The sequence below is a fragment of the Callithrix jacchus genome, chromosome 4 (genome assembly GCF_049354715.1).
Source record: "Callithrix jacchus isolate 240 chromosome 4, calJac240_pri, whole genome shotgun sequence".
In the NCBI taxonomy this organism is placed as follows: domain Eukaryota; kingdom Metazoa; phylum Chordata; class Mammalia; order Primates; family Cebidae; genus Callithrix; species Callithrix jacchus.
Window position 1 is genome coordinate 77,358,360 of NC_133505.1, and position 26,196 is coordinate 77,384,555.

The 26,196-nt window shown below is 31.4% G+C and overlaps 1 protein-coding gene across 50 annotated transcripts in view; it reads left to right on the top strand.

Moving 5' to 3' along the window:
- The window catches only part of RIMS1 (regulating synaptic membrane exocytosis 1), a 514,861-nt gene that overhangs the window by 342,630 nt on the left and 146,035 nt on the right, over positions 1–26,196 (top strand). For 14 of the 50 annotated variants that reach the window (XM_035296065.3, XM_078369518.1, XM_035296067.3 and 11 more), the window contains exons 10-20: positions 48–171; positions 3,586–3,632; positions 5,794–5,906; positions 8,007–8,137; positions 8,599–8,770; positions 8,893–9,046; positions 10,437–10,508; positions 15,563–15,719; positions 16,417–16,542; positions 18,135–18,197; positions 23,180–23,269. In XM_035296065.3, coding sequence (XP_035151956.3) covers positions 48–171; positions 3,586–3,632; positions 5,794–5,906; positions 8,007–8,137; positions 8,599–8,770; positions 8,893–9,046; positions 10,437–10,508; positions 15,563–15,719; positions 16,417–16,542; positions 18,135–18,197; positions 23,180–23,269 — 1,249 coding nt within the window. The remainder of the gene's footprint in view (positions 1–47; positions 172–3,585; positions 3,633–5,793; positions 5,907–8,006; positions 8,138–8,598; positions 8,771–8,892; positions 9,047–10,436; positions 10,509–15,562; positions 15,720–16,416; positions 16,543–18,134; positions 18,198–23,179; positions 23,270–26,196) is intronic. The other 36 variants (XM_078369513.1, XM_078369514.1, XM_078369519.1 and 33 more) reach the window with 3 other exon arrangements.

Consider the following 26,196-nt stretch of genomic DNA (forward strand, 5'->3'; position numbering starts at 1 on the left):
AAACAGAATATATAAGGTAAAAAAATACCCTTTTTTTTAAATTCAAGGGGATGAAGTTCTAGAATGGAATGGTAAACCCCTGCCGGGAGCTACAAATGAAGAAGTTTACAACATTATTTTAGAGTCAAAATCAGAACCTCAAGTTGAAATTATTGTTTCAAGGCCTATTGGGTAAGGCTAAAAAAACTTACTTCTTAAGTTTAGTAAATTACATGTATTGGTAGGGTTTTAAAAAGAATTTTATACATTCATACAGTACATGTTAACATGGATAGTTTTTTCATCAATTATGGGCATACATTTTTAGATTTTTAAAAATTTCTTAGTTTTTTAACAGAATACTGAATTTCACTACATTTTAGAAGCTTCATACATTAACAATTGTAATATCAAAAAATATAAATATGTACTTTTTGCAAGTGAAATATAAAGTAAAATATATTATTTTAATGGCAGATATATTTAAGTAATTCAGATTTAATAAGTAGTATTTCCTTTAAGGGAGGCACTAACAAACTCCTCTTCTTGTGATGTTTAAAATGTTAATGATTTCATGTGTCTACATGATCTTTTTATTATTCTACTAAGAATATTTTTTTGTATCTTTACCCATGAGTAATTTCAACTTTTATTTAAAATCAAGCAAGAAATATTACAGATTTTAATATTTTAATTGGTCATAATTATATTTTTAAAACCTCAATATTCAGCACAATTTAATTATCTATAGCCAGTGGGATATTTTCTATATACGTATGTAGACTTACCCATATTGTTAGCTTTTTCTGACAAACCCACATGGTCCAAAATAAATACTCATTTTGCCAGTGTATAATTTTTTAAAGGCATTTTGAACTGTTTCACTATACTTGGCTTAATGTTTGAATGTATTCTTGGAAATGATTCTTTTTTTCCCTATTCTCCAAGATATAATAGAGCCATTACTTCCAGGCTTTTTATGTTGAAAAAGTTCTAACCTTTAATTTGTATTGGCCTCATGAATATATGTCAGTGCAAAACATACAAGAAGATGTAATTATCATAATTCTCAAAGAAAGAAAATGTATGATCATTTGTCTGTATGATCATCTATCAAATAATATTAATATATAAAACTCTAAAATAAAGGCAAGCTTTTAACCAATTTTAAGTGGTGATTATTAGGAGTGAACACTGAAGACATTTGTAAAAGTGTTGTACATTTCCATATAGATTTTTAAAATAACAATATTACAATTTATGCTAGTTTTACATGACATATGTTCTAGTGCTGAGGTAAATATGAGGTGGAAAAGAGGTAAGTAAATTGAAAAATGAATCAAAAGTATGAAAGAAAAAGTTTAGAATCAAGCATTGTGCACTTGCCAAATACTTTCAAATATATAGTGGTTTAAGAGTAATCAGCTAAAACAGAATCGATACATGATGACTTAAAAAAGTAACAGACAATTAAAGTAGACTGGAATAACATTATTTTTACTTTTTTATGAAAATTACTGAAGAAGTAATTGTCTGCACAGCCAAACCCTCAACTATTATAGATTATAAAATTAAAAAGAACATGGAATACAAAAATTATAATTTATAGATTATAAAATTCAAAGGATACGGAATATAAAGATTATAATTGAACCAGAATCAAAACTGATATCAACTTTCTAGTGACTACATTATTAGAATCCTAGAAAAATAATTTTAGCTACATTTTTTTAAGACAGGGTCTTCCTTTGTCACCCAGGCTAGAGAGCTATGTTTTAATAATAATATTTAATGTAGTTCTGTTTAGCAACTACAATTAAAGGAAAAAGAAAATATTCATAACTTAGTGACATAATTATTTCAGGAATCATTCTAAATAGAACTTACAAGCACATTGATCGATTCACAATAAGAGACATCAGCCATCTTGAGGTATTGACTGTTTTTGTGAATCAACCAAATACAATATCCTTGACCTTTATGCTTATAATCGTTATTAAAACTACTCTACTACCTGACTGGTAAGTAGAACTAACTAAGAAGGCTTGTTTAAACATCCAGTGGAAATTTGTGCCTGAAAATATTGCTGAAGCAATTAACATAAATAAATTTTAATTATAAGTCACTTAAACATTTTTTCAACAACTTTCCCACCATTCTTTTTTCACAGGCACACATAAATTCCAAAGCTTGTACCTGGCTTTAGAGTTTCGAATTCTGATTTCATAATGGACTATGAGGCTGATTTTTAAAGAAGTCATACTATCTAACAATTGATTGTTCCTGGATTTTTTAATAATTTACTTTTATTTGCTTGGGTTAATTTAAAAGAAAGGAGCAGAATATATAGTATTTTGTGTGTTTTAGGTATTGTAAATTAGTTTCTCAATTATAAATTCATCCAAATGATTTATTTTATGTAAATGTATAGACATACAAAAATATATAATAAAATTTGTTTTATAAAACACACAGCATAGGCCGATTTTCATTTATAAGAAGTATAAATTATAGGTGTTTATGAGAATTACTTTTCACAAAATAGTCAAAATAAGAGCTCTGAAGAACAAACAGGGAAAACTCTTTTTGTTTTCATTCCCCCCAAAGTGAAAAGAAACTTAAAGTTAGGTCATAAGGTAAGTGGTTAGAAATTCTTAAAACATATGCTGATAATTTTATTGGGACTAGCTAACTCCAGTCTGCTTTAATATGTCATGTTAATGCTGGCATATTGTTAATCTCCTTAAATTGATATTAAAACATCTTTGGAAAATGAGAAGTAAAGTAGTCCTATGCAGTATAATACCTAAACCAAGGTGATCTAGGGTTCTTAAGGTCATAGTGGGTAATGGATTAAGTTGAGATTATAGTATATATATTTCTTCAGAATAATTTGTCAGTGTGTCAGAAGTGGGTGGTCTCACAAGTCACTCTCTAACCATGTAGTGAATAGCCATATATTTAGCTAACTTTGGTATAGAGATATGAATCTCTATAAAGACTATATATGTGTATATGTATTATATATTCACATATATAAAATAATTTGGCTTTTTTGTTGCAAGCTTGAACCATTTTTACTTTCCAGAGCAACTCATCCTTTTCATTTAACTTTGCCCATGATATTCACCATATCATTTTATTATTGAGATATTCCCATCCTTTTCACTCAGTAAACTCTTTCAGATGTGTTTGTAAAGCATATTACTGATTTGTAAAATTTGTGTCATTTTGATTTCTTAGAATTGAAGGAAAATATTAGCTTTAACATTTTTTTATTTCCAAAACCTGCTGTTTTGGTAATAAACAAAACCTGCTGTTTTGGTAGTAAAAATATTGTGGTGATTTTAACCACAATATTAGTCTGATTTTCATGTTGAAGTATTTTGCTCTTAAATATATAAAAACTTATTTTTATTACAGTTTTTGTGTGTGTGTGGTGTTTGACATTCATGCACATTAGTAGTTGCCTTAATAGTAACTCCTGTTCATTTCCACACCTTTAAAGACCCAGCAGGATTTTTCACATCATATAAAATGGGCTGTGGTTGCCTCAAGCAGGGTCATTTAGCTAATGGGATTTTCACCATACCCTGTTTCTTTTAGTGACATTCCCAGGATTCCTGAGAGCTCCCACCCTCCACTGGAGTCCAGTGAGTATAAGATTTCTCTGATATTACCAAAGTATTGAACGAATTGAAAGTAAAAATTTCTCCCTTTCTTTAGTTATTTGATATAATGAATTGGGGTTACTATACTAAAAATGTCTCCATTGGTACTAGATGTTAGCAATGTTGGCAATAACTGGAAATCCAAAGAAATTCTACTTTAAGATTTTTCTTCCTCTACTTTTTTAGGTGGTTATAAAAAAATCTTTACTGGCAATGCTCTTTAGCATCATAATAGTCAGGACTCTCACAGAGCTTAATTAATACACCAGGAATAGTTATATTCACATAACATTTATTGTGATACTGGATTATTCAGTTTGATTGATAAGCAGCTCATTCTTAAGAGCAGCCTCTTGAATGAACTAGGCACTTTAACAAATAATTGTGATACCAAAGAACAAAGTGTGTGGATTGATTTTAGAAGTGAATGGGTGGAGTAAGCTTCACTAAACATAATTCATAATGGATTGTGAAACCAGAGGGTTGAAAAAATTATCTATATGGGAATTAAAGTCATTTCTGTATGAGAGAAGATGATATTGTACAAAATAAAATACAGACGATTAAGTTTTCAATCATAATGCAGAAGTGACCCAAGTATTTACTTTGCAATGGATGGTAATTAAGTTAATACTTGGGCTTGATTCCCCAAGTGTTCTTACAGAACCCAGGTTATAGATATAGAAAATGAAAGGTGATTTGGGGGAAACCAGTGATAGTGATTAGTAGGGAGAAGAAAATATGAAAGTAGGATAAACAAGGAAACAGATACTAGGTTATCATATAAAATGCATACCATCATGTTCTGTTAGAGGTGGACCCAGATTTGGCTTTGAGCTTTCTGGTGACCAATACAAAAAAGGAAGTGGGACTAACTGTATAATTTATATTATTGGTATGATTAAAAATATAATGATTGCCAAAAATAGAAACAAGCATTATTACAAATAACAGTGTTCCTGTTCTGAGACCCAAGGAAAATGTATTCTAAATATACCCAGGAAAAGACACAGCAACAATTTTATAGAGCTGATTTTTTTTTCTTTTTATAAGAAAGTGATTTATTTAGAGAGAGAAAAAAGAGAAGGAGAGAGAAACAGCTAAGTCTCAGACTGAGTGAGAGAATCCAGAAAGATGGAATCCAGGAGAGAAGAGCAGCTTCCACACTGAGTAGAAGGGAATAGAGAGAAAGATGGAGTTTCAGAGGGGAAGACAGGCTTCCATGAGAGAGTGTGGAAGGGGACCCCAGAGGGGAAATCCAGGAAGGAGATAGATGGCTTCCATGAAGGGAGTGTTCGTGGAAGGGGACCCAAACATGGAGTCCCTAGAGCTGATTTTTTATCACTAAAAGTTTTTGGAGGGCACAAAATGGTAACATGAGAATTAATTTGTAGGTATAGGAAAAAAATGTGGATTGCCCAGACTCAGGCAATGCTTTGTAAATAGTATTTATCAATGAAGGCTTTTGTAAGTTTGAATGGGGGTGAGTTCAAGGTTATACTTGCTGGATCAATAGCATTCTATAAACGCTTTATATTGCTCTGTGTGTCAGGGTATACTTGAACAGTGAAGAACTCCACCAAGTGGCCGAGAGGAGAGCCAGCCTCCTCTAAGTGAAGTTGAAGCACATCACTAGTTGTGAATTACTTGAAGCAGCGTTTTCAGAGGTTTAAGATACTCATTTCTAAGAACAAAACTAAGACGATATATCTTGGTTTTAAAACAATGATGAAATCTAGGTTTAAATGTGACTCGTAAATTATATTATGTATACATTTATTTTAATTTCCAGTAAGGAAAGTTTATAATAGATGATCCATTAGCCAAGATAATTAGTGTTAACAGACCTATCTTCCTTATCTCTGAAGCAGACCTTTACCCATATGTGAAGTTATACAAGAGCCTGTTCAATATAATGCGCTCCAGAAATGTAGATCATTTCTTTCCAATTGAAATAAGCACAATGCTTTGTTATATCATTTTAAATATTCTTTTAATTAAAGACAAAATTTCTCCCATTAAAAGTAGGTTCTGTTATCAATGGTAGTAATTATGGTTTTATGCAAATAACAGATGCATTTAGCATTTTATTCAGAATATTTCCTGCACTTAACAAATATTATTTACATTTTTTTTATTTTAGGTTCAAGTTCCTTTGAATCTCAGAAGATGGAAAGGCCTTCCATTTCTGTTATTTCTCCTACAAGTCCTGGAGCTCTAAAAGATGCCCCACAAGTCTTACCAGGACAACTTTCTGTATGTATTTTTTGTACATGTTGGAGACTGTTATTATTTCCACACACTGTCTATCTTTAAATATGTCCACCTTTCCTTGAAGCCTGCAATAAATACATGGTCATTTAAGACAATAAATCTACTTCATTAGTTTTTCATGCATTTTTTATTATTCCTTTATTCACATATTTATTTGGAAATACTTACTGAGTGCTTGCAGTATGCCAGATACTCTGAACATTAATTGATGAATGGTAATATAAGTAAATATGAATAATCCATATTTTTGGTATGCTATGTGAAAATTTCTAAGGTAAATGATTGTTTACACACACTATTAGGAGTTCATGCCCCAATTATAGAACAATCTTATAAGCCTAGAACCTGAGTAGCCTAAATTTGGAATATTCTTTTTAACTTCTTAAAGCATTTGGCAAAACTCTTTATTGCCACTGAAAGCTCTCTGAAAAAGCTACCATTTTCTCACTATTGCCTTATTATGTGATCTGGGGAAACCTGGAATGGAGAAACTGTGGTTAAGTATATAATGAAGAGCTCTATCTATGTAGATTATGATGGAATATGGGATATTGATATCATAATTTAAGGACTTCAGACTATTTGTTTCAAATTATTCTACAAATAATGACCTTGCTCCTCTGATAATGTATGGTTTTCTGTGGTCTGCCTTTGTGCTTTTCTCTTGGTTTTAATGAGACAGCTTATATATATGTATATATAGGCTTATTGCTATTTTCAAGAGCTTTTATGGTTTTAACTTTTATTTTTAATATATTGAATATCTTTGTAATACCCTTTGGATTTATTTTATCTGCCCTGCCATATTTTTCTTCAGTGTATGTATAAATCTCTCATATTCTACACATATTTTAAAAGAGGATAGGAGACACATTTTGGTTCTGTGAAAACCACATCTTAGGTATTAATTGGGAATCAGAGAAATGGATTTACAGAGATCCAGGTTTGAATTCTTAATCTGTTCCTTACCATGAAAAACTAATCCTATGTTAAATTAGTTTATTTTGTTGTAATGACTCTCAAATATGTTCTAACCTATGCCCATTAACAGCATATGCTTACTCAAACATAAAATGAAAAGTACCTTCTAAATTAAGGGAAAAAACTTAAAGTTAACATTGTTAAAGTGTCATCACCACTGCTAGTGCAGATACTGTACTGATTACTAAAATTCTGATTCTTGTGAGTTTGACCATAGCATGTTAGTATGTTACTCCCCATTATTCTTTGGTCTACTATCATGAAATCTTGGTTAGTTGAAATATCATTTGGCCTTCTTGTAGTTTGAAGATATTACTTGTGTATTGTATCCTTTGTTTTTTCTTCCTTCTCTCATGAAAATTAACCTGTAATAGGTTAATTATAAAAATTAAATGAGGCGGGGTTCAGTGGTTCACTCCTGTATTCCCAGCACTTTACGAGGCTGAGAAGTTCAAGGCCAGCCTCGACAACATAGCAAGTCCCTTGTCTCTACAAAAAATAAAATTAAAACAAAAATTGCCAGACTTGGTGGTGCACCCCTGTAGTTCCAGCTCCTTGGGAGGCTTGGCAGATTGCTGGGCCCAGGAGTTTGAGGCTGCAGTGAACTATGATCATGCCACTGCATTCCAGTCTGTGACAGAGTGATACCATGTCTCTAAAAAACAAAAAATAAATAAATAAATAAGTGAGAAAAAATACCAGGAAATACTTAGCAGTGCCTGTATAAAATATAATCCTCAAACTCTTATTTTTAACATTAAGAACAAGAATAACGACTTAATATCTCCCTCTTCCCTTACTTTTTTGGAAAAATTATTATTGGTTTATATGTATACTCTTAAGTATAAAATGACACATGAGAGTATACATTAACACTGAAGGCTGCCAGTTGTAAGTTATATTTCAAGTACTCAAAGAGAAAAGTAAATTCTGTGTGTTTATGCTTTCAAATTGGCATGCTTTTTAGAAATAATATCTGTAATTGCATTATATTGTAATTCAAAATTTCCTTCTTTAAATATAACTTTAATTTTGTATTATATAAAGTAGTAATGCCTCATGATTTTTACAAATAATGATTCCTGTCTTCATTGCTCTTAGGTGAAGCTGTGGTATGATAAAGTGGGACACCAGCTGATTGTAAATGTTCTGCAAGCAACAGATCTACCTGCCAGAGTAGATGGGCGTCCTCGAAATCCCTATGTAAAAATGTATTTTCTTCCAGATAGAAGGTAGTGAATAATTTTAGAAAAAAAAATCTTAAAATCTATACTAACAGAAAAGGTAGAATTTTCTTTTTTGGAATTTAAAAAAAATATAATGGTTAATTCTTTCTGAGGAGATAAAAGTACATTACCTCTGAAAAAAGAAATCCCTCAAGGCTTGTGTTGGAAATAGTTGAAAATAATCTGCCAAGTAAAAAAAAATCTATTACCTTGTTTATAGGTATATTAGTCTTTGACAGTGACACATTATTTAGAATGTACCTTTGTATATGTCCCTATAATCACAACTACTGCTTTTATTGTAATTGAAGTTAGAATATTATTAAATTCTATTATTTTATAGACTTTCAATGAGTTATAAATTTAAAATAATATAAATACCAATGGCAGTTTTACATATAACTACAGTAGATGGCAGCATATAATTCCCTTTGCTTTTTCATTTACAAAACATACTTATTTTTCAGTGATAAAAGTAAAAGGAGGACCAAAACAGTAAAGAAAATACTAGAACCAAAATGGAATCAAACTTTTGTCTATTCACATGTACATCGTAGAGATTTTAGAGAACGAATGTTAGAAATAACTGTGTGGGATCAACCAAGAGTACAAGAAGAAGAAAGTGAATTTCTTGGAGAGGTGATGTATATTTTAAAAACTAAAGTAAATTAGTTAATAAAGTTCTGTGTTATTTATTATGATTGCTATTACGTTATGTTTTGATAAAGGTACTTGATTTAATTTGAGAATTACCCTCTCAGATCCTCATAGAATTGGAGACAGCGCTTTTAGATGATGAACCGCATTGGTATAAACTTCAGACACATGATGAGTCTTCACTACCTCTGCCTCAGCCATCACCTTTCATGCCAAGGCGACATATTCATGGAGAAAGCTCTAGCAAAAAGCTACAAAGTAGGTTAAGGTCTTTTTAGTTACCACATACTAATTATGCTATAATGATCTAATTAGTGATTAATAATTCAAGATTTTTTTCAAATGTTTTATTAGAGATCAAAATATTGGAAAATTGTTCCTCTCTATGAAGAAACTTGGCAAAACTATTTCTACATTTTCACAATGAAAATAATATAGGTAGCATAGCATAGTAATTACAGAGCTGAAAGCTGAAGACCTCTGAATTAAAATTCTTGCACAGAGCCAATTGAGCTGCCAGTTATTGACTGATGGAAAAATTTCTATCATCATTGGTGGTTTGCTACATGTGATGTCTTAGTAACTTTATAGTTTGTGGATTTTTTTTTTTTTTTTTTTTTGGAGACAGAGTCTTGCTCTGTTGTCCAAGCTGAAATGCAGTGGCAAAATCTTGGCTCACGGCATCCTCTGCCTCCTGGGTTTAAGCAGTTCTCCTGCCTCAGCCCCAGAGTAGCTGGTGATTACAGTTGCATGCCACCAGGCTCGGCTAATATATTTTTGTATTTTTAGTAGAGATGGGGTTTCACCATGTTGGCCAGCCTGGTCTTGAACTCCTGACCTCATGATCCACCCACCTCAACCTCCCAAAGTGCTGGGATTACAGGTGTGAGCCACCATGCCCAGCCAGTTTATAGATATTTTAATCGTTCTTGTAAGAAATATTATTTAAAATGTTAGAAGGTATGTTTATTGCTGTTCACCTAATGATTGGGAAAAGCATTTTTTGTGCTTATTCAGAAATTTTTGAGTCATAACTACATTTCTAAGTTAACAACTGAAAGAAGCCTCATTTTGGTAATCTGAAACTAAATTATTTTTCTCACATAATTAAATATTTCATGTTCATGCTTTCCTGATCAGTAATTTATTTCCTCAAAGTTAATGTTTAATGCAGTATAATGACTAATTTGGGAAGCTAAACATAAATATTTTATTAAGGGCCTTGATTTTTTTCAATAACATAGGCTGAATATAGCTCCAGCCAAGAAATGTCTCTGAACCTTTCCACTCAGCCCTATCACCTCTGAACTGTAGAGGAAGACACTTAATTGTGTAGAAAACAATGTACTATATATACTGTGCTACAGGCTTTTAGTATATTTTAGTTAAGAAATTAATCTGAAAATTTTATTCTATAAAGTCCCCTTCTTTCTGTATGTCCTCAGTGTAATAAGGAGAAAATACTGATAAAATATTGTCCTTCAAAAACTAACATTTTTTTAAAAATTAGCTCAGTGTTTACTTTGTATTATTTTTCACAAGTTTTCAGTAGTAAAGCAATTCATTTTTTAAAAAAATTTGACAATGTCTTTTATGTTTCATAAACCAACCAGACACAGAAATATCTGTTTGCCTTACTTTTGTGCAGGATCCCAGCGAATCAGTGATAGTGACATCTCAGATTTTGAGGTCGATGATGGTATTGGAGTAGTTCCTCCAGGTGCGTAGGTGAAGAACATGGCCCTGCTTCACTGTGCTGCTTTGCTGGTTGTTTTTGTCAGCTTCTAGACTTCTTTAGGATACTAAACTGAAAATTTATAGTATAGAGAAATCAGTATTATATTATTCCATGGTGACTTACATTTCAAATTCTTAAGAAAGTTTTAAATGTACTAATATCTACTAATTAGCATTCCCACTTATTTTATTCAGGTTCTTCCATAAAAACATGGCTAACTAGGTAAAACAAATTATTATTTCACAATGCTCTAAGCATAAGTGAAAATATGAATTTTATTTTGAAAAGATGGGGTTATTAAATAAAAATTCCATTATTATGCATTTTATTTTATATTTCTATGATTTTCCTTCCACTGTTTCTGCAAATAATGTAGCCTTCCATGGAATATACTGAGAAAGGTGCATGACGGGGTGTAAAATTGCATGTGCCATGGCTGTAAGCTTTTGTGATGTGTTCCTCACTGATTATACCTAGAATGTGTGTATATGTTTTAAAATAATCTTATTAGAAAGATTAAGTATTCATTTGAAGTCAGTATCTTTTTGTCATTGTATAAGTTAGTAAACTTTTTGTGTTGTTCTATGCTTTAAATGTTTCTCATCTGACTTGTCAGAAAAGTGTGTCAAATCAAGTAGTAAAGACTTACTTCATTGGCACTAATACTACACTTTTAAAAAATTTACTAATGAGAGGAGAAGTAAATATTTAAATAAGAAGAAATTGAGGAGCATCTTAAAATGTATAAATGTGAATTTTAAGCGCAGTTTTAAAGACAGTAGTACTCACATATGTGCCCTTCATATACGTAATTTCTCAGATGAAAGCACTTAATTTGAGGGCAGTGGTTTTCCTCTAATTGATAGATTCCACAGTACTAACTTCTCAGTTTGGAGAGTTGCATACAATTTTATTCAAACTGGGAGAAAACTATGGAGAGTTTTTGAAAATCAGGTTACATTTGTTCCCTTTAATTCAGAGAAAATACAGTATTTAATCACTGTGTGAAAGTAGAAAATCTGTTAAAACAATAAAAGTGCTGTGAAAATCTATATATGTATATATTAATGTTTAGTGTCACTGTGTTAATGAGAGATTTAGATAATACTGGAGAAAATTTTATTTTTGCTTTCTGTTTTTATTTCTTAGAAGGCCATAATAACATAATTTTCAACAAAAAGGTTCACACCAAATATAACAGCATATTAGTTTGTCATGAAATTGAAAGAGTAAAGTGATTATATATTTAAATTCATTTGGCATATTCAAATAGGAATTAGATTATTCCTGGTAGAAAAATTATCACCTCTGACAAGAATCTTGACTAATAATCAGCCTTAGTGTTGTCATTACCTATTTATCTAAATAGAATTTACTTCTGTGAGTGGTTCCCAAATTTTATTCACCTGAAATTTCATATTTTTTGTTTTGAGACGGGTTAGTGAATGATGAATAATACAAAGCCAATTAAATAAATGCTTACTCAAATGATGAGTTTCTTGCTCTTTCTCTGAGAGAGCAACATGGATAATGATTGTGAGAAGTCAAAGTGAGTTATGGGATCCACTAGAGATGGAATTAGTGCTTGAGTACCACCAAGAAGCACTGAATTCTAAATATACTCCATACTGAAACATACCATGTCCCTCGAAGTGTTTGCAAACATACATAATCTCTGTTATCATACAGAAGCAGTCTTTAAATTGTCATTTCAAATAATATCGTTCATTTTTATTTAACATTAAAATGTAATGAGTCAAACTTTTAGTAGAATGTGACTAGTAGCTTATAAAATCTGGAAGTAATATATTGTTTCAAAGATCTCTTCATAAATTAAAGGAGATCATGTAAGTCATTTATATTTTCAGATAATCTCTTCATTGATCCCTTGTGATTATGTGGTAGTACCGGTATGGCAAATATAGCTAGTAACAGAGTAATACACAATACATTTTAAATGAAGAGGCAAGATTAGTCAGTATAATTAGGGCAAGAAGCTAAAATAAAGTGAGGTGATAAGTTAACACAGTGCATTACATGTACTTTTAGATGTTGGTTACAAATTTGCTTCTACATATTCTAGCATCCAGTATGAAGAGAAAATTTGTTTTTATATGGAAGTCATCTTCTATATATGTTTAATGTACTCAGAGAAGTTCCTGGTTGTATATTCTCTAAAGAAGCTCAAAAGCTCTATACAAAATGTTTTGCCACAGCCAAAACCTTAATTTCCTAATATCTTGGCTTTTCTAGAACATGGAATTCTCTGTTTTTGTTTGATGTGTTTACTGTATTTTTCCAGTTAGGGAAATATAGCAGATTTTCAACGTTGAGACCACCAGGGCTACATTTTTTTAACTTTGTAGTTATAGCCTTCTTGTTATTTAAAGTAAATAACTTTAGCTGGTTAAGAAGAATAAAAATAACCATATACAGAATGCCCTCATCTGAGGTGAGGAGTCTAGCAACTTCAATCAGAAAATGGGAAAAAAGAATCTCTAATCTCTAACTCTGAGCCAATTCAATATTGGGATTGCCATAAAATAGTTTCATCCCAGCCCAGCGGGGTGGCTCACACCTGTAATCTCAGCCACTCAGGAGGCTGAGGCAGGAGAATCTCTTGAACCCATCACAGCATTGCACTCCAGCCTGGGTGACAGAGCAAGAAGACATCTCAAACAAACAAACAAACAAAAAAACATAGTTTTATTCCACTCATAGTTCTGAAGATAGAGTGCATGTTGTCAACAATAAATTAAACATAATGTGAAGAAAATCAAATTATGGTAAAACACAAAGAACTTTAAATGCACATTTATTTGAGATCATTCACTATAGAGTCAACTGTTAAAACATTGAATATTATAGCATGTAACTTATATTCAAAATGACTTTGAGTCACCAAAATAGTATGCATTGCCCTGAGTATATTTTCTCTTTATAAGTTCAGAACTTTGTAAGTTACATTAGAAGTTATTAATATATTAAAAGTTTCAAGTTTCAAGATGGCACTTGTTTCCTTAAAGTCCCTTGTTAATAGAGTAAAAGAGACATTAATTTTTATATAAAGACAAAGAATCTAAGAAACAAATTAATTACACACCTTTAACAGTAAGATGACAAAATTCTCTAAGATTTATTCTGTAATAATTAATTATAGGAAATCTATTTATGTACCTTGAATACTCATTGAAATCTTGAAATAGGGCTCATAAGTCAATATTGGCCTTCCATAAGTATTGTGTAATTGATACCAAATAGTAAATGTTTAAGTAATTCAGACTGGGTTAACTGTCTTTAAAAAGTCACCATTTTTTAAAATGAGTGATATTAATAGTATATTCACTACATATTTACTTAGTTGGCCTCTTTCTTGCCTATTATAATTTCTAATCTTGAACTTACAATATAATATTACATCTGAACAACAGACTTTTTTTTTTTTTTTTTTGAGATGGAGTTTTGCTCTTGTTACCCAGGCTGGAGTGCAATGGCGCGATCTCGGCTCACCGCAACCTCCGCCTCCTGGGTTCAGGCAATTCTCCTGCCTCAGCCTCCTGAGTAGCTGGGATTACAGGCACGCGACACCATGCCCAGCTAATTTTTTGTATTTTTAGTAGAGACGGGGTTTCATCATGTTGACCAGGATGGTCTCGATCTCTTGACCTCGTGATCCATCTGCCTCGGCCTCCCAAAGTGCTGGGATTACAGGCATGAGCCACCGCGCCTGGCCACAACAGACTTTTTACACAAAACTCAATAGCTTAGTTGATATTTTGATGTTAAAAATTAAACTATTTGAAATTGTAAATTATACCATTTATGATTATTAAACTTATATTCTTACAGAGTGACAAAATGGTTTTATTTCCTTGGTCTGAATGTTGTCAAAGTACACTTAATGAAATGTTTAAAGACCTTTAAACTTAGGCATAAGATCATGAATTCACAGTAAATAAACTGCTAGGGAATATTAGACTGCCTTTAATAATGATGTTTTATAACATATTTTTAAGAGAATGTAAGAGTTATCAAGTAAAAAACGAACAGCAGTTTTAGCTTCCTAGTTAAATTTAATGTATTTATGGTTTATGTATGTTTTATGTAGTTGTAAATATCGTCTTTTTCCTTTCCTTTGGCCACATATTTTTTTATTTTTCTTATGATAATAAAACAGTAACCCTTGTGAAAAAATTTTAAACCCGAAACTGTTATTTTGATTTTGAAATTGCTGTTTTATCTTTAGCAAATCAGAGACAATATAAACCTTTTTACTTCAAGGAACAGTGGCTGTTATAATTTATTTTAAATTGCAATATTTTAACTATATTATCTTAATTATGATAATTAAAATAATTATGGAGTAGTTTCAGATGTATAAGCAGAGTTGATGTATGGTTCTTTGGAAGGGTTCATTTTCTCTGCACTATTGTGATAGTCATTTTCATTCATACACTACATTTGAAAATTGTGGTATTATTTGTGGTTTGCAGAATTCATGATCAGTATAATGGTGAAGATTTGTTACTCTTCTTTGTTAATTAAAACTGGAAAATTTGTTTTCGTATTAATGAGGCCATCTGCAATCCAACTAAAATAATGTATCCTCTAGAATAAAAATTGAAAGGAAGAATTTATTTAAATTTAAAGAGACACCAAATTTCCAAGCATTGACTTGTATATCAACTATAGTTTTCTGTCAGGTGCTTCATTTGTGTTACTAAGTCAGGAACTCATTCATTATTTAAATTAAAACAGTATCCCAACTCATCATAATGTCTGAGGCATCAACTGTCATATTCATATTAATATCTTTATGGTACCTTTGAGCCAAACTGTAACCTGTTTCAGTGCATGTGTATGTTACACTCTGTGGGTACACTTAATATTTTTGAAGATAAGGCTATTAATATTGATTGCATGACATTTATTATTCATAGGTCAATGGCTGCTTTAATTTAATTTTATATTTCTATGTTAATGTTTGCATTATAGAAGAATACTGACTAAATTTTTTCTGTATGTACTCTTGCCAGTAGGCTATAGGTCTAGTGTTAGAGAAGGTAAATCTACAACATTAACTGTGCCAGAACAGCAAAGAACAACTCATCACCGCTCACGTTCAGTATCTCCTCATCGCGGCAATGATCAGGGAAGGCCGCGTTCACGTTTACCAAATGTGCCATTACAGAGGTAGGCTTTGAAATGGGCTCAGTGTCCCTGACAGTACATTTTTATTATAATGCAGTGTAGATTGCTGCAAAACTAACTGAAATGAAAAAATGGTTTGGTCAAATTTTTGGGGGGGAATTGTTTCTAGGCAAAATGCTTTTTTAAATTATTTATCTAACCTATGTGGCAGTCTATTGTTTAACCTGAAGAAATTCCCCAAGGAGTAGAAGTTGTTTATGTTCCAGGAATAGTTTTTGAATAATTGTCTTGTACTCTGTTTGCTAGTTTTCTTCCTTGTTAGAAAAAAAATTGTAACAAATCAGGATTGTAGAGAGAAGCATCTTAAGAGGATAAAGTCAAGAGACAGAATGGACTTTTAAGAGATTTAGGATTGAAATACTTTAAATGCTTGGAAACATCAATAAAACTTTTAATGTAGTGCTCTCCTTCATTTTACTCTGATATTCATTCCTGAAATTGTAATTAATTGCTTTTTGATAGAAGTGTGAAAGAAGTTTGGAGAAATGCCGCCACAGGCAAAAAGCTCATAAAAAATTAAGACTCTTAACTCATTGATAAAATAGGTTTGGTTATGATGCAAACACTTTTCAGTGTTTATTTTCATATTAATAAAATAATAAACTGTCAGTTCCTTCCCTTTAGTCTGTCTGCCTATTTTGGGAAGATGATACACATAAGAATTTTGTAATTATTTTAGGAGTTTAGATGAAATTCATCCAATAAGAAGGTCACGTTCTCCAACCAGACACCATGATGCCTCCCGAAGTCCAGTTGATCATAGAGCCAGAGATGTGGATAGTCAGTATTTATCAGAACAAGACAGGTATTTGTCAAATTATGATCTCAATGTTATGAATTTTTTGTTCTGTTTTAATATATACAGATATTGTGGCATAGCACATTAGAGAATAAAACTATTCAAAACTGAACTTTTCTCAAGCAACAGCTGTTAAGATGTTCTAATAGAAGTGCAATTCTAGGAAATATTTGGCTAATATTGTTATAATTATGCAATTTATTTTACAAAATCAGAATTTATGCTTAGCTTTAAAGGTACAGCTTGTTGACTTAGATATTGACCTAAATTGTAGAAGGGAGCCTGCATAAGCAATTTTCAAATATTTTATTTTTTGTGGGTCACCATATTTGAGGTATTAAGTAATCATAAAAATTATGTTATTTATATAATTAACATTGTGGATACATGTCATTTGGAAGACAGTTAATTGCAGAGTTTCTATGATAACTTCAATAATAATGTTTCTGTTATATGCCTCTTTTCAAAAAATCTCTTTCTAGAAAATATCTATAGAATACAAAATATTGAGATGGGTTCTTATGGGGATATGTACTTAGATTAATTCTGCATTTTTTGTGAGCTAATATTTTATGGAAGCAATTACTATAAGTCTGCATTATGAATCTGTTGCTCTACACGCCCACAGACTTTCTTCTCAAAGTAACCACATACCTATACAAGTAGCTTGATTATAAGCTCAGGATCTGAGTTAAGGTTTTATAATACCCGCCTTGTTGAATATCCTCTTCTGGCGTTTTAAAGTAGGGAAACTTTCATTGAGGAGTAGGATCATGATAGTGGTGCTGAATGATTTTTTGCCGTGGAGTGAAGGACATAGAACCCAAGTAGAGCATCTTAATCTACCTAACTGCCATCCTGCTGTGGAAAGTAGCGCTGTGACCTTTAAGAATGGAATCACAATAGGTACCAGGATGAAAAGCTGCTCTGAGGAATAGGATTCCAGACATCTTAGCTTGAGTTGAATGAGGGCTATTTTATCAGCATTCATTTGGGCCACCATGAATTTAGGTGAGGAGAGAAAACACAGGGCTACTTGACCAGGGCAGTCAATATAGTGAAATTAATTTGGATATAGAAAAATTACTAATTTTAAAATTTAAAAAGTCCTAATCAATTATATTGTTAGTTGGCTAATAAGAAACATAATATCATATTGCATTTTCAGTGGCTATCATAGACAAGAAAACTATCATGCTTTAATTTGCTATAAAGAAATAAAAATATTCAGGGTTCCCATTAGTATCAGTCCAAATTTATAGTATTTTTTTTAAATACTCAGTTTTCTATAATTGGAAACAGATTTCTATATCTTATTTGAGGATGATTTAATTTTGTTTTATTTTAATATTCTATAAAATCATTTTGAAATATAATGGCAAATCAGCAACCGCTAGGATTTCAACCATAATGTTTGTACTTTATTGTTTAAATTTTTTAAATGCTTTCATGTTTATTTTTGTTTAAATTCTCAAGCAAATATGCTAGTGCAGACAAATCTGGTTTCTTTCCTTTTCATGTTTTCATTGGCATACCATTGGCATAACCCATGTCTCATAACTTATCTGTTTCACTCACCACCCATCCTGTCTGTGCAGTGAGCTTCTTATGCTGCCCAGAGCAAAACGAGGACGAAGTGCAGAATGCCTACATACTACCAGGTAAATACAGGGATTTGGTAATGGTGACTGTGTGTGATGACTCTCTTTTCATTCTACTATTCTTCGTCTCTCCCTTATTGGTATTATTATAAGCAAGTAAAATAAATTTCCCAAGTATTTGAAATTTGTTTTGTTTTTATATTGAGGTTATGGAAAAGGTTCCAAGTAGATTTCATTTATGATTCAGGCAGACTACTTTGCCATCTGTACATTCAAAAATCCAGAGACCAGTGGGCCTCTCTGGGACTGTTTACATTCCTAAAACTGAGGAACCAGTTTCTGCATTAAAATTCTGAATACTCACTGTGAATGCACTCAACCTTCCCACACACATTCCTGTCTAGTCACAAAAGGTCTAATCTGTGTATGGCAGTGTCATTATTTCATAATTGTAAGTTTGCTCTGTTTTAGCCTTTTTTATTTCATATTAGAATTTATTGTTCTTTATATTCTGTTTGCTTTTGATAACATTTTTACTAGTTCATTTTTAATGGCTGAGCTTCAACTTCTTTCTTGATGAAAAGTGAGGATGTTCAACCTAATCGTAACTATCCAGCCCACCAGTTTTCAGAAATGGCTGCAGCACAACCTTTCCCGTAAAGGCATGTAACAATATAAATACGTCTTTAGAAGCAAGAAAAGATATAACTTGTGCTTCTAAATTGGAGCTTAGAGCCTGATGCTTTATGTTAATCTCATTACGTCTTTAATTTCATATCCAAAGTAAAACTTCTTACAGATTACTCATGGAAGATACTCTATAAATATTTATTGTATATTTGAAATTAATATGGAAGTTAAGGAAGTAGTAAGTCAGTGAAACAAACCAACACATTATAATAAAACTCAAATATTTTAGCCAATGAAAAGGAAGAGGAAAGAAAAGGAAAGAAGTATAACCACAGTACTTGGGATACAAAGGCAAAAGCATGATTTAGTATGTCTCTGTGTAATACCTAGTTCTGCCCAATAATGCAAACAAAATTGGGCTAATAAAAATTGTTTGAACTTTTTACACTCTAAAATCATGCTACTGATTACTGTCATGTTTGCTTGGAGTGCCACAGGAAAAAAATGAGGAAATATTAATTAGTTCTGCTTCCTGAGAAAAAAATATAAAAACATGCAAATTGTAAAACCCTACTGAAAGTCAAAGCATGAACTATCTAGGTTTTTTATTAGTTGTTCTTTTTGACAGACAATTACTTAATAAGAATGGTTTCTTTACTAATTCTGAAAGTTTTCTCACAGTTCTATTGATGTGACTGAAACTGCAAAAGAAAAAAAAAATGCACACTAGACAAACGCACACAAAAGGATAGTTATATTTTAAGCTAACTAGTTTGTGCCTGGCACTCAATGTGTGAGTATTTCTGGGACACTCACACCAGTATACTAATTATAATAGCTAAAAATATTTTTTCTTTCCCTTATTTTGTACTTGTAAAATACTAGTATATAGTTACATAGTTGCAACATTTTATACAATCTTGTCCTTAAGATTGGTGCTTTGCTAATTCTGAGCTCCATATGTCCTGTTTAATGGACTGTGTGTTGACTTTGCATTTCCTGATTTAAACAGACACCATATTTGTATGTATACAATTTAAAAATAGATGAGTATTCAGCGAGGCAGATCAAGTCCTGTGGACAGTACTATGGCAATAAGGAAGTAGAAGCTGAGCTAACCAAATGTGTCAGTACAAAATGTATGTCACCGGTGTCTTTCCTCCTTCCTGGCTTTCATTCTTTGATGTGTAATGCGAATAGTTTGAAGATAGAGAAAACATGAGTTAAAATATATTTATGTGTATGTATATGTAATCTCTTCTGTGTTTATATTTGCATACTTATAAAAGCATTTAATTTCTATCTGAATAAAAATGAATGTCAAAATGAGTACATATAAATAACCACAGCTTTTATAAATATATCAATAATATAGTTTGCTTGCATATAAATTATTGAAATTTATTATTTATATAACTGTCAGTGACTAAATCTAAAGTTTTCAAAATGTCATACCATTTTCACTTAAGATTTTCAAAAATAAAATCTGAGGATTTACTAGTATCCAGTAAACATAAGAAAAATAAAAGTTACTTAATACCAAGCATAGTGTTAAGTATCTAATGTACTTTATGTCAGTTTCCTGACAGGAATTACATGTCACGAATATCATTATCCTATTTTAGCGATGAGGAAAAAAGCTAAGATAGTTTATTTGACGACGAATACAGCAAGGATTCAAAATCATGTCTATTTAATATCTTCTGCTAAACTAGTTTTTCCAAAAATATGAAAACTCATACTATGAAGTGTTCCACCAATAAAATATTTTGTGAGTCAAATATATTTTGGAAACTTTGCAAATGAAAGTGTCTATCTTGAAATTTAATATGCACAGCATATTGAAGTCATGTTTTAAAGAAATCTGTATAATGTTTAATTCATTTTCTCCCAAATTATTTAATTGCCCAACCCTTTTTTAGTAAAATGTGTCCTGAGGAAGTAGTACTACAGAGAAAATGCTGTAGTTGCCTTATTATATCCTGCTGTGTCCTAGATATTGTATACATGTTATCTCATTGAATTCTCACCATACCCCTCTGAAGTGGATGTTATTTCCCACATTTTGTGAATGTAGAAACAGGCTTGGAGACTTAATCGAATTATCCAGGTCACAGCCGATAAGTGGCAAAGTCAAGGCAGGAACTTGAACATTCAGACTATAAATTTTGTGCTATTTTCTAGCTGTTTCCCATTCTATGTTGATCTCATTCTTGAAAAAAAAATGTCATTTTTGAAGCAATGCTTAGAAAAGTTTTATAGCAACCTATTACTAAAGATAGATTTGCCTGAGGTTAAGAGTTGAAAAAAAAACTCTACATCAAGAAAGGAGGCTAAATCCTTAGTTTCATTAAAATTTGTCCTCAGTTTGTGCTTAAAAATGGGAAGGCAAAAGCAGGCAGATCACATCAGGTCAGGAGTTTGAGACCAGCCTGGCCAACATACTGAAACCCTGTCTCTACTGCTAAAAAAAAAAAAAAAAAAAAATTAATACATTTTTTAACTGAAACTTTAAGGGATTTCCTTTGATTTGATCATTAGTATAAATATGATTAAACCAGTGAGGTGTTTGATGTTTAGGAAGTCTTTGATAAATGTTTATTCTCTTTCTTCTTGATTGTGCTTTACTGCTAACTGAAGTGGATGGTGGATTTTCACAATTAATAGTTAAATTTATGGAACATTATTAAATGACAAAAAAATAAATAATTGGCTGGACCTAGTTTGTTCTTCGTGGCATAGATAATCCAGAATCCTTCACAGATTTTTAAAGGAATCAGGTGCCATTGGGTCAATTTTCTGCCAATTCAAAATCCATATTTTGGTTTACATCTTATGCTCATCTCAACCTCCTTCCAGTGGTAAATTTCCTGTGTTTGGGCCTGGATCCAGACAGAAGCCGATAAGTAGAAAATAACTTTCTCCTCTGGAATCACTTCTTGGCCTTTTGCTCTTTTGTTTCTTTGCTGCAGTCTGGTACTATGACCAGCCTTGTCCCTGGAATGCTGGTCAACCCTTTGTTTTGTTTTAGAACATTAATTCTTTTAGTCATATTTTAACTGCCAAATTATGTAAAGTTGTTGATTTTTTACTTTTAGCTAGGAGTTGTTTACTTCCGTAGAAGTAGACATAATATTAAATCAGGGATTAAATAGCGCATTTAAATATTGACCAATAATTCATAGAGTTTGGTGAGCAGATATTTTTCTAATTCAGATAATTAAATAATAATTTTGAGTATCTTATGAAATCAAGTATGTATGATTTCATATTTTAATAATTGTAGTCTTCCCTTCAAATAGTTATTGTGGTTCTTTTAAAAAAAAAGACAAAAGATTTGTCTATATAGTTTTATGGGCCTCTAGTTTCTGAATATCTTAATAAAATTGGCTTTATATATATTTTTGCGTGTTTGTGTTGCTGTGTTCCAGACATCTTGTTAGGCACTATAAAACATTACCTCCCAAGATGCCTTTATTACAGAGCAGTTCTCACTGGAATATTTACAGGTAAGAGCCATACAGTGAGTCCCACCCAGTTATAAAGTAATTTCTAATCCCTTGCCTACTAAAAATAGAACATTCACATTCTAATAAAACATTAAATAGAAAATTTGCATTCTAATAAAATATTTTCTTTTGAAATAATTATACAATGAGAAACATCAAATTAATGATATCTAAAATCATTTTAACTGTAAAACTTAGTACTAGAATAATTATCTAAATGAAATCTAACTCAAATATCAAAATTCTAGTTGCTTTGTTATTTGTATTTTATTGTACTTGTTGATTTTAATTATTTATTTTATTTTATTTTTGTGTAATTTTAACTTGTGAAGCTCAATTCTGCCTGCACATACTAAGACCAGATCAGTGACTAGACAGGACATTCCCCTTCATCATGAATACTTTAACTCAAGAGTATTGAGATTTACTGATGAGATACTGGTTAGGTAAGAACATATGGAAGTGGTATCTTCCATTTCCCTTGTCTATTGTTGTGAACCAAAAAAGTTGAGTTGTACAATTATTTCTCCTCTGATGTCCTTCATTTTGTTTTGGTGTGGCATCTGTTCTTGGTAATGAAATTTTAGGCATTTTGTTTTAAGTGCTTTCTGTATCCAGTTTTTTTCATAAGTAGGTGTGATTTAGTCTCATTTTTCAGTCTGAGACACTTCTAAAAATTATGCAAAGCAATTTAAGCATAATCTTTGTTTAGTTTCATTTTCTAAACAAAATTTTACGCTGTCATTCTGTCAACTCTCTCACACCCTTATGAACTGAATCCCAGTGATTCTACATTTTGTGTAAAGGGGACATTATTTTATGCTTTACTCTCTAACATGGTCTTCCTTTCTTTGTTTTCTCTGTCTTTCTCTTCTACCACTGGATGCAATGCACTGGCACTAGTGAACTGCAGCCCTTTCTTGACAGGGCTAGGAGTGCTAGTACCAACTGCTTGAGACCAGATACTAGTTTGCATTCACCAGAACGAGAAAGGTATAAAATAAAGACTTTCTTAATTTCTTATCATTTGTACTGGTGATTTTTTTCAGTCACTTTGTTTTGTGTCATGAGAGCCTCACAGGTTTATTCATTCATGTTCACTTTGTAACTGTCTACATTTCCCCCTTCCCTTATTATACATGTCTATGTAGAGATATGCATATGTGGATAAGCCCAAGGGTACACATACACATATTTCTATGAATGTTGTTGCAAATAGTGTAATGTAATTTGTAACTGCTTCTGGCTGCTGCTTTTCCCCTTTTGTTGCTGTTTAGTCGTTTTACTGACACATTATTCAGGAAGCCTTCAGTATGCTGATAATGTTATAAGGTCCAGTGAATTATCCCAAGGGGAGGATCACTTTACTCTTAGTACCACTGAAAAATAGTATTTATAGATGTAGCAACAATCTTCTATAAACTCATAACAGGATTTTTTAAATAGAATACTTCCTTTGTATATCTACATTCATTTTTAATCAATACTCTTTGATATAGTGTTTTACATTAAATTATACTTCGACAACCAAAAATGGTATGTTAATCATACATTTCCTGGTGCCTAACAAAAATGAGTACATATATATGTACACAGATAATGTTGCTTAAAACTTTAATTAATAAATTCTGATTTTAATTAAAAGGTATTCATTGATGATGTGTTACACTGTCTCCTAGCTGTAAGCATCTAATTTTTCCATTGTGATGGAACTATTATAATTGCTATCTCTTTTTAATTAGAAGCTATTCAGAAGAAATTTGCATACTACATATTTACAAATCCTGAAGAAGAAATATTTAGTTGTACTAATGTAATCTACTTCTCCTTCTTAGGGGGTACTTAAAGCTTTTCTTTAGGTATATTTCTAATCTGAGTCTATTCAGTTATTTGAGATATTTATTTCTGGAATTGAACAATAGGTTGAGGTGTACATATCTTTTTTTTAGTGTCTTAAAAGTTTACTTTTAAATTGTGCATTCAAATATAAATTGTGTATACAAATATAAAAATATTTGTAAAATTTGTAATAGAAAAAGTGAAATTTAATTTCTATTATGTATCCCTTTACTATTGTAATATAAATTTCAGTTGATATGATTATATACTCTTCACAATTGTAATTGTTTTATCATTCTCTTTTGTCATATATAACCCCCCTAAATAATTACAAGAGTAGCAGGAAAATTTTAAAATATGTTTAGTTATTATTTTCTTACATGTTTTTGGTTAGTATGAAAACAAGAATGAAGTTCTCAGGTCAGTGGAATCTTCTGACCATAGCACCCTGACATTTTTAATATTATCCATATCAGTGCTATCTGATAGAGATATAATGCAAGCTATCACTTTAATATTTTCTAGTAGCCACACTAAAATTATGAAATTAATTTTAATTTATTTAACCTAGTATATTCAAAATATAATTTTCACATGTAATTATCATTTAAAACTATTAGTGAGATATTTTGCATCCGCTTTATTGTAGTATAAGTCATAGCTACTAAGGATATTTTGTACTTGCAGCATATCCCACTCTGAACTAACAACATTACAGGGCTCAATGGCTTCATGTGGCTTGTGACTCTTGTATTGGACAGTGCAGGTCTATTCTTATGGGGAAGCCTGTCTGGCATATGTTCCCTTGTGACACTGAAGCTACAGAGTTTATAAATCTCTATGTTGGTAAATTTAATCTCTCAGATAATATCCTTAAAACAGGTCAGCCATACACAATCTAGGGACAGTTATTGCACAGGTTGTTGTAAAGTCCAAGTAAGTGTACTTACCTTGAATAGAAGGAAGAATATGATTTAAAACATATATTCATCCTACAGATTGAATAAAAAGGAATGTTTCATTTAAAAACTCAATGAAACAAGTCTTGGTATTATCAGTGATCCTTAGTTTATTGGAGTCACTTTGTTGCCAAGAAAAACAACAATTATTTTATGTAATGTAAAATAAAACTAGATAAGTTTTCATCAAGTAATTACAGAAGCTGTAGATGCTTTGTGAACGTGTCTATGAAGCAACTTTGAAATGGAAGATAACATTACCAAGAGTGGTAACATTGTTATCCTTGGAGAATGTGTCTAAAATCCTCAGTCAGTATGTGGAGAGTAGGACAAGGAGGCTTAGATGGTTTTCCAGGCTACTTAATTTCTCTTATTGACCACAGGGCTTCTTGTATTAAAGTCTAACATACATAGTAGATAAAATGTTAGAGCAAATGTTTTAAAAACTTAATTTTATATTCTTAAGAGAAAAACATTATTTCTACAAATTTTTGAACTATGTGTGGTCAAACGATTTGATTATTCTAACCCATTTTGATTAACATTTACATGCTGTTATACCAACTTGACTCCTAATTTTTGAAACAAGTTTTCTGTTAAGATAAAGGGTGAAATTGTTAAATCACACTTAGTGCTCAATATCATATTTTACTAATGATTCAAAAGATAAAAGAGCAGCATTCTTTTCCTGAAGAAGTGAAAACCATCAGATACACCTATGTTTTCTCCCTTGTTGTATGTTTGGCCTACTGTAACAGATGAGTTATGAATAATGCATGTAAAAGGTAGTTTGGAAAGGAAACCATTTTAGTTTAGGCAGCACCTCCATTTCATGTTCTGTTGATTACACAAATAGAAAAAATGCTTATGGGTTACCATAATTCATTTAATTATTCCAATTCAGTTATGCTTCATAAATTAAGAAACTTGAGAATTATTATGTTTAAGAATAGATAATTTCTCATTTATATCTTCCCATTTCCCTTGCTTCCCTGATTGACAAAGAGTGAGTTACAGGCCTGCTATTAACTGCTTTTCTAGGTTTTCAAACAAATTATTGCTTACATGTTCAGAAGCAATGATTTTTAGGGCCATTTCTCTGAATGATTATATTCTTCCTTG